This window comes from Myripristis murdjan, chromosome 23 (genome assembly GCF_902150065.1).
Source record: "Myripristis murdjan chromosome 23, fMyrMur1.1, whole genome shotgun sequence".
NCBI lineage: Eukaryota > Metazoa > Chordata > Actinopteri > Holocentriformes > Holocentridae > Myripristis > Myripristis murdjan.
The window spans coordinates 25,552,436-25,567,685 of NC_044002.1; the positions used below are offsets into that span (position 1 = coordinate 25,552,436).

Genomic DNA, 15,250 nt, shown 5'->3' on the forward strand with positions numbered 1-15,250 from the left:
CAGGATAAAAGTGAAATTATAAACCACAGGAAGGCATGAACGTTTATGACTTGAGACTGATCAAGTTTCACTGACGTGGCATCCAGGGAGAAATAATTAATCAATCAATTAAACAAAGCCATTAAAAGCAACACAGAATTATTTGCATGAAAGTAAATAGAGCTGCAGGACCAGTCATCTACCAGGGACACTTTTTATTTTTTTTTAGCATCTTTGTATTGGTTTTTCAATAAGCCCAGCAGGGTTTATATATTTGTTGTTGTTGTTTTATCCCCAACAGGTCTCAGTAATCATTTGACACTAATGTGGGAATTCTTAAGCAACAAATGGGTTTTTCCTGGCTTCATTAAAATGACTGATGATATTTGGACACTTTCTAATAACCTGAATCCGATCAGTGGTTTTAAAAGAATACACATATTCAGCTGCCGGCTACACTCGCCTCAGCACTGTTACTGTCGTCTTGAAGAAAGACGACAGAATCTGGCTTTTTGTTGGTGAAATAATGATCTGGGTTGGAGTTCAGAGGATCCTGTCCTATTTCAGAGAGGAACATAAAAATAAAAAACGTCCAAGTTTTCAACGACAGCTTTTAATCAGACAGAGGAAATGTCTTAACCGACTTGTGAAGTCAATTTGCTCGCCTTTAAATTTGCACAAATCAAATGAAATCCAACAGGGATGACACTACTTACTACTAACTGATAAGGTGACCAACACAAAAAACAAACAAACAAACAAAAAAACTTAGTGTCCTCCTTCAATAAAGCATTTTTAAAGGCAGAAACCAGGCATTTCCAGCAGGCGATAGCCTGGAGGGGAAAATGTGTTTGGTCGTGTATGTGTGTGTGTGTGTGTGTGTGTGTGTGTGTGTGTATGTGCAGTGAATCTCCTTTTCTACCAGGTCAGTCACTTTAATATGTTTTTGTGCACAATCCTCAGTCCAAGCACTGCTGAAGGGGAGATACGCAGGCAGTGCCTCTGTATTTTCCCTTTTCCCAGCTGAGAAAAACAGAGGGGTGGTTTGTCGCTAAAGTCCACTTAGAGCACCAGAGAATTGGCCCGGTGGAGATCTGCACTCTAGTTTTTTTTTTTTTTTTTTTTTTTTTTTTAAACTCATAATTAATTAAAACAAAAAATTCAAGTGGGACAATCTCTTCCTTTCTAAAAATCATACTGTGGATTTTTTTTCTACAATAATTTCTGGAGCCGAACAGGCTCTGGTCTGAGATCACTGTGATATCTGTGAATTCATGCGAGATGCAGAGCAGTAAGGAAATAAGCCAAAATCATAATCATAATGCTGTAACGCTAAGAAAGCGGTCAGTAACGTGACCAAACACAAAATAACAAGAACAATTCCTCTTCCATGAATATGATGGAATACAGACGTTAGGAATAATCTTATTTCAGCAAATGAGCTTGTTAGTGTTCCACTGGGTGGATTATTGTAATCTCATGAGTTTACAGCGCCTACAGGATTATAAAAACAAGCCCAATATGAAACATCTTTACTTTTTCTGATGTTTTCAAACCTCAAAACCATTTTCAACATCACCTTCAGCACTAAGGCACCTCCACCACGTCGACAGGAGCCTCTGGTTAAAGAGCTTTAACTCTCAAACACACACTTGTGATTTGGTCATACAACAAGTCAAAATATAACACATCTTAACATAAAAAACAGTGGTTTAACTAAAATAGTCAAGTGGTTTATGTACAAGAGAATAATTAAATACATAGAAAAATAAATTAACAAAACTTTCTTGGAATTATCGTACAACATTTTGACCGGCGGACGTCGCCGACTTCCTGAGTGAGAATCCTGAGCGGCTTCTGTCGCAGCGTCGAGGCCAAGAGCTTCAGCTGGAGCTGCAGGGGGGAAAGGAAAAGAAGAAAATTTGGTAAAGAAAAAATGAAACCAGGAAACAGGAAAGCAGAGGCGCTGTGGAGACGTGGTCGGGTCAGCTCACCTGTCGGCAGCATCCTGGTCGGCCTCGGCGCCGCTGTCCGGCCCGGACGCCGCCGCCGCCGCCGCCGCTCGCTGTTTACTGGAATCTGAGGGACGACAGAGGCACGTTACCGACCCACGGCTTTTCTGATGATTCTGTCCCCTAAAATGTTTTATTTCCAAAAGATCAACTAGACCAACTAGAAACGGCTGCTTCACATCAATAAAATTAGTGCAACTAAGAGATTTGCTGAGAAATTATTTTTTCATGGTTAGATTTTCAAACATCACATGTTTACGCAAATGTTTACTTTGAAAAATATCTAAGACTGGAAAAATATCAAATATCTCATGATGTGATAAAAGTAGGGCTGCAGCTCATGATTATTTTTACTGCCTGCTAATTTACTGATTATTTTTTCAATTAATCAAGGAAGTAATAATAATAAAAAAAAAAAAAAACATATAAACTCACAAATATGTAGAAAAAAATTCAGATATTAAAGTCGTAAATTTGTGAGAAAACTCACAAAATTAAAAAAACAAAAAAAAAATTATGAGAAAAAACTAAAAGAAAAAAGAAAAAGAAACTCAAATTTAGGAGAAAAAAATCTCAATATTAAAAAAAAAAAGAAACTCAAATTCATGAGATTAAAAACTCAAAAACAAAATAAACAAAAAAACAAAAATCTCACAAATTTATGAGAAAAAAGGGTTAGAGACTTTAATCTCAGAGAGAGATTTTTTTCCCCCCCAAAAATATTACCCTGCCCCAGCTTAATAATCTCTTTCCTCTACCCTGGCCCTGATACACCGTCGTAGGAATCAGATGTTTGGTGTTTAAAATTTAAATTACTGAACCGTTTGATTCCTGACACTATAATCAGTCCATCTTCTGTCAATCGGTTAAGTGTTTAAGTTCCTTTCAGTTCATTTCAGCGCTGGTTCTCCATCTGAGCGAGTGAGAAGAGATCCGGCGCCGGCGGCTCACCTTGGATCCAGCGGATCTGCGTGGCCGGCCCGTAGCCCTGCTCGTTCTTGGCGGCGATGCGGAAGACGACGGCGGGCCGGCTGGTGGCGGACAGGTCGATGTGGGCGTTGTCCAGGTGGGCGGAGCTAACCGAGCACGAGGTCTTGGTGCCCCGGTAGATCCGGATGAAGGACATCTGGCCCGGCCGCTCCGAGCGACTCTTCCTCACCGCCATGTACATGGAATATTCCATAATCCGGCCCGACGGGGAGGGCGGAGCCTCCCACGTGATGTGGACCGACTCGTTGGCCTGAGGAAGAGGAGGAGGAGGAGGGGGAGGAGGAGGAGGAGGAGGGGGAGATGAAGATGAGCTGAGAAAATAATACAAACCTTAACAGAAATAGCTGTTTTCTGAAGCTGTTTCCACTGTGGCATAAAAACAACAAACCGACATAATTAAATAAAAACAGAACAAGCACACGCGAGAGAGAATATTCGAAAAGGAGAACAAACAAACAAACACATGGAATCCGTTTGGATAAAATAAAACCAAACTACACGATTAAAGCGGGAAGCAAGAGCCAAACGATTACATACAAGTTTAAAAGTCCATTTTAGAAGGAGATCTACAAGATGAGCCTGGCTTATCTAAAGAGCTAAACTAAACTAAATAAGTCAAGAAAGGACTACAGTTTTCAACAAGTTCAGTTTCTTCCATTTGAACTTATTAAAATCTACATCTTAAATGGGATCAGAGCAGAAAAAAATGTGCTACCAAATGAAGAAAGAAGCACAAAAAAGGATAAACACAACAGATAATTATACTGTATTAAGTATTAAGCTGGGCTGAACAGTATTAAAGTAAATTAATTACAAATCACAGCACCCTGATGTAAAATCTGCAATATTTAAGCAAAAAAAAAAAAAAAAATGCATGAAACAAGCTGGAAAACAAATTCTGCTAATATTCCTGTCTTTAAAAACGACTTTTCCTGGAGAAATGTGTCAAACTCCCGGAGCTTCCCCTTGTGGGATAAACCTCTAACCTCCATGATATTCCAGGAATTCAAAGACCAGAGAGATGAAGTGAGACTCCGAGACAAGGGGGAGGGGAGGGGGGTTTAAAAATGACAAGACGAATGCTGATACGGACTGTGTGAACAACATCTCTCCAGAATTACAGCATTAAACCGCTTTCCTTCACTGGGAGCAGCTCAGAAAACTTGGACACTCGTCGGGTTTCCATCCAAATATTTCGATAAGCCACACAAAAAATTCTGAAAACGAATGAAAGCGGGAACCAGACGCATGAGGGAGTGTAAACAGCGAAGGCCGCCGCAGGCTCCGCCCCTCACCTTGGTGATGCGGACAGCAGAGGGCGCTCCGGGGAAGCCGGGCTGGCACGTCTTGAACTCGCTGGCGGGGCTGAAGGCTCCCGGCCCGCAGCAGTTCACCCCGGCCACCCGGAAACGGTAACGCTGCCCCGGAGCCAGCTCCCGCCGCGCCCGGCCCGCAAAGTCCTGAGCCGACGGCAGCTTCCTCTGCTGCAAGGGCTGATGGGAAAGACAGTCAGAGAGAGAGAGAGAGAGAGAGAGAGAGAGGGAGTCCAACAGTCATGTTTTGTTTTTTTATTTTTGTTAAGACAGAAAATATTAAATTAAATTGTTGCTACATTATCGATTAATTACGTTGGTGGGAAGTTATTACATTGACAGTTCCTACAAAATTTTTTTTTTTTTTTTTTTTAGGTTATGAAATATGTCGTGATATTCAACCAAAACCTTTTGACCAACATGTGGACAGTTACACAAAATTAGCGTTTTAATTATCTTATTCATTATTGCTTTAATTCTTGTAGTATTACTTCATTAAATCTGTCAGCGTCCTTCTGTTGTTGTGTTTTCTATCTCTGTTTGTCTTTTTGAACCTTTAATCTTGATTTTGCGTTGCTTTTGTTTAACCTTTCTGTTATTTTGCTTTCTGATGATTCTGCTTTGCTGCCTGTCAAAGCTCTTTGGAAACTCTGTTTTTAACGTCACTATGAAACAACCTCACATGACCTCGACTTCCTGTCAAACAGTGACATCATCCTGCTCTGGTGGCTGGAAATTAAAATTTCAACCAATTAAACCTTCGCACATCTGTAAACATCCTCTCATCCACCGTTCCCTTCAAAATAAAAGTGTGTCTCTCTCCCAAACTGAGATCCTGTTGGTTTGCTCTTGTGAACTTCCTGTTTCAACAGGAAATACATCAAATCAAGACAGTAAGTGTGCATTTCATGGGGTCTTTGAAGCTGCTATAAACATAATTATTTCGTTTTTATTAGAATTTTATTGTTTTTTCTTTTACCTCTTTGGTGCTGGCGGGCCGGCTGCTGCTCTGCTCGCTGTCCGGCGGCAGGTAGTAGTGGGTGACCTCGGAGAAAAGAGCCTTGAAGACGCCGACGTCAAACCACACGGCGTCCTCCTGCAGGGTCAGAATGTGATTGGTTCACAGGCCCAGAACCCACTGACGGTCAGACAGAGAATAACTAAGCAGCCGCTCGTCAGCGTGAACCCACCTGCTCCCTGCGGGCGTCGCCCTCCGCTGGACCGCCGGCTGCACTCGGGCCACCTCCTGTCAAAAGTAAAGAACATGCGGGATGAATTTCTCCTCTGAGCTCCTGAACGCACCGCTGCTGCTTTACTGCCATCTCAGTAGCTGGGTTTCCATCCAAATATCTCGAAATCTTTTAGCGAATTTTGTCAAAATGCGCAAAAGAAAATGCGAATTTATGCCTGTTTCCATTAGTTTTGTTTTGCGATTATTGAGAGGAGAGTGCGCCGTGAGATGACGTCATAAGACAGCGTCTGTGTGTCGACTGAACAACAACAAACACTCAGCTGACACTCAACAGCTGATCAGGGACAGATTCCTGCTGAACTTGTCGGCTCTTGGGAGAAGTCTGCTTACTATTTTGGCAGTGCTAACTTCGCACCGAACCATCCTAAATAAGGAATAAGAGACTAATAATAATAGTAACAATAACTAATAATAAGACTGTAGTGTAGAAGTGTGACGTGTTATCCGGTCCAGTCATCGTTTATTCGCAAAACCTGTTTCCACAGCAAAAAGTCGCATTTTCTTTTATCGATACGCTGAGAAATCCACCCCCTCCAAGCGTAAAAACTTTTTTGCGAATTTTCGGCCGTTTTTCGAATTTCTGGCATTTCCATCCAAGTTTTTTTTCGCAATTTCTGAAAATGCGAATAAATATAGGTGGATGGAAACCCAGCTAGTGTCACTACCTGGCTGCTGCTGCGCTGCGGCGCCCTCTGCTGGCGACGCCTCCTGTCCAGCAGCTGCAAACACACAGAGAGGAAAAAGGTTTGAGACAGCGTAAAACATAATTTGTCTTGTGTCATGTAGCTTTTAAAGGCCGACTTCTGCTTCTGCGCTGAATCTACGCCATTGGTTACGCCGTAAGGTCACATGACCAGATTCATCAAAGTGAAAAAATAAACCTTCCAGCAGCTCTGAAGGTCTTATTCACACAGTGGATCATGTGGATGTGTGTGTTTCAGATCTATGTGATCCGCTGTGTAACTCACACACCTTCAGAGCTGCTGGAAGGTTTTTCACTTTTTGATGAAACCAGGCTAACAACTCCCATAGACTTCAAGTCTTTATGCTAAGCTAACAGGAAATGCTACCAGTGGACGTCCAGAGGTGAAAATGGTGTCCAACATCTGGTCTCAGCCTGGGGAAGTCAGGAAAAAAAGGCTATTTTGCCCAAAATGCCCACTGAGTATTCCTTTAAACACAGCACTGGGCAGGACAAATACATAAAACCCCATATAATATCTGTGATTCAGTCTCCAGTGTTTGAGGTACACAAAGAAACTCTTTCTACTGTCTATACGAACGTCAACACCCCACCACCAAACAGTGTTCTAATTTTTTTTTTTTTTTTCACTGTTTTGGTGTTATCGCAGAATGATGCAGATACAGAAGCGTCAGTCGGCCTGTAGTTTCAGAGCAGACAGGCAGACTCCCAGCAGCCCCCTCTCTGTACCTGCGCGCCCGTCGCTCCTCGCCGCCTCCGGCTGCGTGTCACACGAGCCGTTTGACGCCCCCACGGGAATTTCCTTCTCTGCCGAAACGTCCTGAAAAACCCCAGAGAGGAAAAAACCCATCAGAGTTTCAGCTGTAAGGTGAAGTGTTCTCACCTGTGGCGTCGTGTGGCTGAGAGCGATCAGATCACCTGAGCCGAGCTCCTCTCTGGTTTCTTAGCAGCGGCTTCGCTCTGAGACGACTGAACTCCTGAGGACAGAAAACACACAAACACACACACGTTTCCTCTGATGCAGAAAGTATTCACTTGGCTGGCTGACTAAAAAAAAAAAAAAAAAGAAGAAGAACTGATTAAAAATACAATAATACAGAAATATTTTTATGTATTGTTTTATGTACAGCAACCTTTGCCCCCCCCCCAACCACACCGTTTCTTTTATTATTATTATTATAAAATTATTTTATGTATCTATTATCTATCTATTTTTATTTGTTTTAAAATTGTCTATTTATTTATTTTTTTTTATCATTGTTACCATTAACATTACTATTATTAATATTCATTAATTTATTTGGAAATTTCATCCTGATCTTATTTTACTTTGGTTATTTATTAAATGCCCATATATTGCATTGAGGAGGTATTCTCACTTACGGTTTACAATGACTGGTGACAATTTGTTTTTTATGTTTCTGTGTTTATTTTATTTTGGAGAACTGAGCACTAGTGTGATTATGCAACATATGCAAAACTCAATTAAATAATTTGAACAATAAAACAGCAGCCTTTGTTGGGTTCCAGCTTCACTGAGACGCTCAGACGGTTCTCCTTCTCTCCGTTCATATCTTTATCAAATTCATACTTTGGGTTTTTAGACGCTGGTCTGACTGAGGAAGACGTTTGAAGACGTCACTTTGGACTCTGATCACCTCCCGTCAGACTCTGGCTTTATTTTACTCTCTTTATACAAAATAATCTGATTAATCTACAAGTAAAATAATCATAACCTGGAGTTTTTGCCTCACTTTAATTTCACTATACAACCTGTTGTATAGTGACCAATAAACTTCCTTGTATCCTTGTACTTTGCTCACACCCTGATCCACATGCAGATTAATTAATTTGCATATTTTTTTTATTGGTGTTTAAAATCTGTTCCCTGTTTGCGAGCTTCCAGTTTACTTTTTATTTCCCATCTGTCTTTGCTGATCACTTTTCTCAGTGAAAAGTCAAACTCAGCACCTGGAGGCTCGGCGTGTTTCTCGCCCGGCTGCCCGGCAGCAGTGGTGGTACCAGCCGTGGTGTTTGTGTTGGTCGTGTTGTTGGCAGAGGAGGGCGGGCACACAGGCTGGATCTGCAGGATGTAGCACTCTGCTGCCGCCAGGGGGCGCCACGCCACGTGGAGCATGCTCACTGTGGACTTGATGAGCAGAACGGCCTCTGGAGCAGCCGGGAGATCTGAAAACACAAAAATACAGAATAAAATGAAGTTTACGAATACTGCACCTACTTCTACTGCTACTAACACGAACATCGCTGCTGCTGCGTCACCTGCTCCTGAAAATGAACACATGAACCGAACCGTGAATGTTGTGAACCGTTACACCCCTCGTCTGTGCACAGAACATGTAACACCCACTGGAATTAGAACAAATGTTCACGTTGGACATAAAACTCCATGGATTCAAATTTCAGAAAATTTTATTGACTTTCAAAGCCTCATCTGTGTGAGACGGAGTGTGTCTGATGCCCTGCAGGTGGCCCGGGCCCTCACCTGTCTCCAGGTACCACAGGTCCTTGCAGCAGACCTGGTAGTTCCAGTTCTTGCGGTAGCCGTCGCGGCCGCTCCACACGTAGAGCCTGGAGCCGACGGCGGCGGCGCAGTGCCCGGCGCGGGCTCGGGGCCGGCAGGCGTACGGGTCGTCGCCCTGCGGGCCCTGAGTCTGCAGCTGCGACTGGACGTCGTCCTGCTGCTCGGGGCCGTGGCTCTGCCAGCGCATCGTGTCTGCGGGAGGAGAACGAGCCGACAGTGAACGCATCGTCCTGTCACTGATGCAGGCAGAGAGCAACGATCCCAAACAACATGCATCATCATCATGGGACGTTTAATTAGAGCACCGGCTTCTTCCCTCCAACATTAGACCCGTAATGTGGCTGTTATGGCCTTTAAAAGTCAATTTTACTTTGCAGAAGAATAAAATGAATATCTGCACAAAATTAAAAAAAAAAAAAAAAAAAAAAACTCTTACATAAACATAATAAGAAAATTAGCAAGAAAATATTGTAACATAAGAACAAATAAATAAATAATTTTGAAAAAGCAAAAACCTTACCTGAACATTGGCTAAATAAAAGCATTTCAAAAATTACAAGAAGACTATATTTATGATTATTGAAAATACATACTGTAATTACAAAAATTATATATTTAAAGATCAGATCAGTGCTGATGGATCTATGTCAGGCTTCTTGTGTGCAAATTAGCGAGAAATGACCCGAAAATTAGTAATAAGCTGGCAAAAAAAATTACAAAAGGATAACCAGACATTACTGGAAAATTAAAACAAAAATAGTAATTACACGAAAATTGTTACAAATTTGCAAAAAATACTGAAAATACATAAAAAATAATTTTAAAAAAATCACGAAAATGACTTCTCCTCCAAAAATTTAAAGTAAAAACAAAAAGAAAGACAGTGATTGGTCTTTGATACTCCATCAATAAATTGGTGCATTCCTAAAAATATTGGGATCGGCCCAGAAAAACAAACTTTTTCGAAACTTTCATGTGTGATTCTGAATCTTCTCAGACGTCTGAAAATGACCAAATTCCTTTTGCACTTATCCTCCAGCTGGCCTGAGTTGATATGATATTTCGTACGAGGTGAGACCTGCAGGAAACCCCGCCGAGAGCGCGTGGTGTTGTGATCGGGGGCGTACTGACCGAGGCTGAGCGCGTACAGCGAGTTGGTGCAGATCCACTCGGCTCCTAAGGCGTTGGGTTTGTCCGTCTCCGGGACGGGAATCCAGCCGCCGAACACGAACATCCTGCACAGAGTCGCAGCTCCGGTCACAACAAACCAGACCTCCACTTTAAACACGGAGACGACCACAAATCAGAGGCATCTCTCTTACTTGTTTCCAATGACGTTGGCGGAGTGAAGGCTTCTGGGTAGCGGAGGGGTACCGCTGGTTTTAGGCATCGACCAAACCATCGTGTCTGTGGAGGAAGATGATGAGGAAAACGAAAACAAATAAAGAAAGAAAGAATACAAAGGCAGATTGAGAAGATTATCAGGCAGCAACACAGCTGCATTTCATGACGTGTTTTTCTTATTCTGCTCAATTTTAGTTTCAAAACTTTTCTTAGCTTAGAAAAACAAGCTGGTTTCACCAACTTTGTGTCTTTATTTTGGTTTTTAATTTGGTATTAAAGGTGTTTTCACTCAACTGAACCTGTGGTTAGGCTTACTAGAGTAACAAATGATCTCTTGATCTGAGAGTAGCATTTCTGTTAAGGCACCTGGATGATCTGACTGGTATCTGTTGTGGCCTTGCGCTCTCTTGGTTTAAATCTTATTTCTAAGAAAGAAAGCAGCGTGTCGTCTACAACAACATGACCTCTGAGTACCGAGAGCTAAACTGTGGTGTTCCTCAGGGGCTGATTCTTGGTCCTCTCCTGTTCCCCATCTACATGTTCCCTCCTCGTGATTTCCTCCACAGGCTTCCACTGTTACGCTGACGATACTCAGATTTTCATCCTGACCAGAAACAGGAGGTCTGACCACATCCCACCCGTCCTGGCTTCCCTTCATCGGCTCCCAATTCACGCCAGGGCAGATTTTAAAATCCTTTTACGAACCTATGAGCTTCTAAATGGGTTTGTTCCGGCCTACCTCTCTGACTTAATTAAAAAGTGTGCGTACCGAGGTCGAGCTGCCAGAGGTCTCCCAGGCGCCGCCCCTGCATGCCTCCGAACACAAAGAGTTTGGGCGAGCCGCGGCCGCTGTGCGCCACGGCGCTGTGCGACTCCCGCGGCGACGGACCCCCGCCCTTCGTGTCCGGGACGCTCCAGCTTCTCGCTCCCGACACCGACTGCAGCTCCAGCTCGTAGAAATCGCCCATGTACCTGGGAACGGAAAACAACCCAACTGTTACACGGAAAACTCAACAGAGAGTTTTACATTTCATAGTCCAAGAAAAAACTTAAGCTGTAAAGTGATAAATTTACAAGAAAAAAACTCACAAATTTATGAGAAAAAAAACGTGAAAATTGTTTTTCTTTTACTTTCTTTTATTTTTTGTCCAAGGAACCGCGTCTTGACTTTGTGAGGATCAGCCTCACACTGCAGACGCTGCCGCTCGCCGTGTCTCAGGCCTGCAGCTGACCACCTCATCTAATTCGTATTGGATAAGTACGCGGTTTTGGCTGATACACAAGTTCAGGTATCAGAACCAGTATCACAAAGGAAAAAAAAGGTATTGGAACATCCCTAATTATTATATGTATTACCTTTAGTTAATATCACATACTGCACATATGCAAAGGCAAAACAAAAACAGCAAAAAGTAGATGATTTTCTTAGCTTTGCACAGTAAAGCTGACTGAGCTTTTGGCATCAGACTGTGTTCGACTGCATCTTAGAAAAAAGAATCTGCTAAACTTAACTTTTAGAAAACTGCTCTCAACTTGATCACGGTCATAAAACTCCGCCTTCCAGCATAAGGACTCGCTGTCAAACTCCCTGTGCTCTGTGTGTGGATCAGTGTGCAGACCGGTACCGTGGTACGTTGCCGTTGGGGTCCTCGCTGTCGTTGGCCAGCCCTCCAAACAGGTAGCACTTGTTGCCCAGCAGGGTGAAGCTGTGTCCGATGCGGGCGCAGGGCGGCAGGGCGTTTCTGGGCGGCCGGGGCTTCAGCTTCTTCCACAGCCAGCGACTCGCCTGAGAGGGAACCACAGACAACACGTCAAAAACATTTCTACACAGCAGCAACACACTGGTGTTAACCCACAGATCCCTGAACGCAGCGCGATGCTCACTCCCTTTCAAATCAGCTAACCTCTGTATAGCATTTCACCACAGCGAGGACCAGAGCCGTGGAGACACGCCTGTAAGTCACAGGGTTCATACGGGTGCTGCAAATCCTTGAAAATGCTTGAATTTTAATATGATGTTGTGTTTTCGAGGTTAGAAAAGTGCCTGGATTTTGAATTAAGTGCTTGAAAATGAAACTGTGTCACTTTAAGAGTTAATCTCTGGGTCAGTGACACACTTTGAACCTTGAAATTTTGTAATACTAAACTTTTTGTCTCCCTGTGGTAGAACGTTCTTAAACGGTAGAATATGTGGCAGAGCTGTTCCATGCATATATATTTGTAAAACCGTACGGTGCTAGAAAACCTTGAAAATGCAAATGCTTGAAAAGTGCTTGGATTTGAGTTCAGAAAATGTGTAGGAAACCTGAATTCGGTTTTCACCTGTGATGCCACTAGGTGGCGCTGTGTTACAAGTTGCTGCTCTTTAACAGGTGAGATCAAAGGTTGTGATGTGTTCACACAGGTGAGTAGAGGTGGTTTGAGTTGTCATACTTGTTTCAGCTGTAGTCCATTAGCTGTTTGAAGCTTTCTGGTTAAAGGATGACAGTCTGTATAATTTAAGGTTGTATCCAGTGAAAGTTGTGTTTGATGATGCTGAGCAGCAGGTGATGACTGCAGGAGCGCAGGGGAGAAGCTCAGTCCTTGATAATGTTATATCAGGTTATATTCATCTTGCTGATAACAGACAGTTGTCTAATCTTGTGTAACACACCAGTAAACACTGATTCAGACGTTGCCCACACACTCTCACCTGCAGCTCATACAGGTTGTTGGTGTATTTTCCAAACTCCACCATGCCGCCGAACACCAGGATCCGAGTCCCTTCGCACACGAAGCCGTGAGCAGCGCAGCCGGGCGGGATGTCGCCCCGCACCGCGGGCAGGAACCACTGCTTGGACACTGGACACACACACACACACACACACACACACACACACACACACATTTACATTACATTACACATTTATCTCATTTCTGTTGGACCAGGGCTGTGATGGTATGGATTTGTTCTTATCGTGGTGAAAAAGCAACACATCCCCGCACTTTGGTGGTTGGCCAGTAATGTCCCCCTCACACACACAAATAACAACAACAACAACAATAATAGTAACAATAATAGTAATGATAATATTAATTTTTATTGGCCTTTCTTGTCCATGTATGCTCTTTAAAAACATGCACAAACAACACAAAATGAGAGGTCATGGTCAACGAATAAAAGTCTCAAATAAATCATTATTATTACGCTTCACACTGCAAATTATGAGTTTAAGGCCAAATTACAGCTACGATAATAATTATTAAGCTTGAGCCTGATTTGGCTTTTGCAAAGTGCAACATCAAAAACGAATATATATATATGTATGTATAGGCTTGTTTTTTCACCAAGTGGGAGAAGGGAAAATACGGAGGCACTGCCTGCATATCTCCCCTTCTCTGGTGCTTTAAAAACAATGTGTAATGACGGCTGCAATGATATAAACTATTTTATTTTTTCCAAGGATGGTGAAGTCATTGTTTTACATTGTGAGTAGTCATTTTAGCACGCTGGTTAAGTGTTGGGTTTAAAGTTGGGATTAGGCATGAGTTGATTAAGGAAAGGCTAGGGAAAGTCAAGTGAGTGACACCTCTGCCATCATAGAAAAAAATATATACACCACTCACAAAAAGTTAGGGATATTTGGCTTTTGGGTGAAATTTATGGAAAATGTAAAAAGTTCACGCTACAGTGATATTATATCATGAAAGTAGGGCATTTAAGTAGAAGCATACACTGGTGATTTCCTCATCTCAAACAATTTCTTGAAACAAAAGCCAACAACAGTGGTGGATATACCACAACAAAAAATGTCAGTGTCAATAACTTGTCATGTGCCCTTGAGCATCAATTACAGCTTGACAGCGACGTCTCATGCTGTTCACAAGTCGACTTATTGTCTGCTGAGGCATGGCATCCCACTCTTCTTGAAGGGCGGCCCTCAGGACATTGAGGTTCTGGGGTACAGAGCTCCGAGCCTCTACACGGCGACTCAGCTGATCCCATAGGTTTTCTATGGGATTCAGGTCTGGAGAAAGTGCAGGCCACTCCATCTGAGGTACCCCAGTCTCCAGCAGCCGTTCCCTAATGATACGACCTCGATGAGCTGGAGCATCAAACACCTGATGTGAATTTTGCCGTTAAACTCCTTGTTAGAGAACAGCAACTTGTGCAAAAAGTACTGAAACACTGAACAGTTGGACATGTGCATTCAAAAGTTTACAGAAGGTCACATTAAGTTCACCTGGAAAGGTTAGAATGCATTTTAGGTTCATCCTGAAATTTCACCCGAAAGCCGAATATCCCTAACTTTTTGTGAGTAGTGTATGTATAACATAACCGCGGTATTTCCGGTATTTCCGGCCCTGATAAATTTCTTTATTCAGGATGAACATTTGCAGATGTAAAGTCCCATTTTTACTACCAAACACTTGATCCCTGCTGCTGTCACAAACACGAACTTACAGCCAAACCCCGTCAGAACCAACGCAGCCGACACCAGCCACCTTTACTGCCCCTCACCTGGGCCCAAACACCGGCCACAGCTGACACACACCCCGCTGAGCTGGCTCACACACACACAGGACTCTTTAAACCTGCAGTCCTGTCTCCGTCTGGACGGGAAATCGTACATTTTTGCACGTTTAGACACATCACCTAGCTCATTAGCACACTGAGCTAACACTAACCACATTATTGGCTGATTATAATGAATTAACAGGTGATTATCCCGCGCAGTTTGATGCTACTGTTGTCAGCGACCTTCACACGGATTCACTACAACTACTAAAGTTGACTAAACTCAGAAAGTCCCGCTGGTTTCCGTGTGTTTTTAGCTGTGATGGAAGCTAAAAACATTAGCTGCAGCGTTAGCCAGCCCGCTACTCACCGCTGTTGTAGACGTGCAGCTCCTCCGCGATGCCCTCGTTCCCGCCGCCGAACACGATGATGAGCTCCCGGATGGCCGCGGCTCGGTGTCCGTGTCTGGACCGCGGGATGACCCCGGTGACGGAGTGGACTCTCCTCCAGAGCGGCTCCTCGGTACCGGCGGACATCTTCGTCCCGTCAGGAGCCCGCAGTTTGGCGCTGTTGATGTTTTCAAAGAAGGGGGCGGGGCGACAGCGGCGTCCGGAAGT

General features: G+C 43.3%; 1 protein-coding gene across 1 annotated transcript; it reads right to left on the reverse strand.

Moving 5' to 3' along the window:
- Positions 1 to 229: 229 nt before the first annotated feature.
- hcfc2 (host cell factor C2) lies at positions 230 to 15,250 on the reverse strand. Its single transcript, XM_030046222.1, has 17 exons — positions 15,004 to 15,250; positions 12,828 to 12,976; positions 11,761 to 11,921; positions 10,905 to 11,107; positions 10,114 to 10,198; positions 9,923 to 10,026; positions 8,753 to 8,983; positions 8,221 to 8,436; positions 7,168 to 7,226; positions 6,979 to 7,069; positions 6,212 to 6,265; positions 5,485 to 5,540; positions 5,274 to 5,390; positions 4,277 to 4,474; positions 2,943 to 3,231; positions 1,974 to 2,058; positions 230 to 1,872 (listed from the first exon to the last, which is right to left on the reverse strand). The coding sequence occupies exons 1-17, from the start codon at positions 15,167 to 15,169 to the stop codon at positions 1,863 to 1,865; spliced, it is 2,274 nt and encodes a 757-aa protein (XP_029902082.1). The 5' UTR covers positions 15,170 to 15,250; the 3' UTR covers positions 230 to 1,862.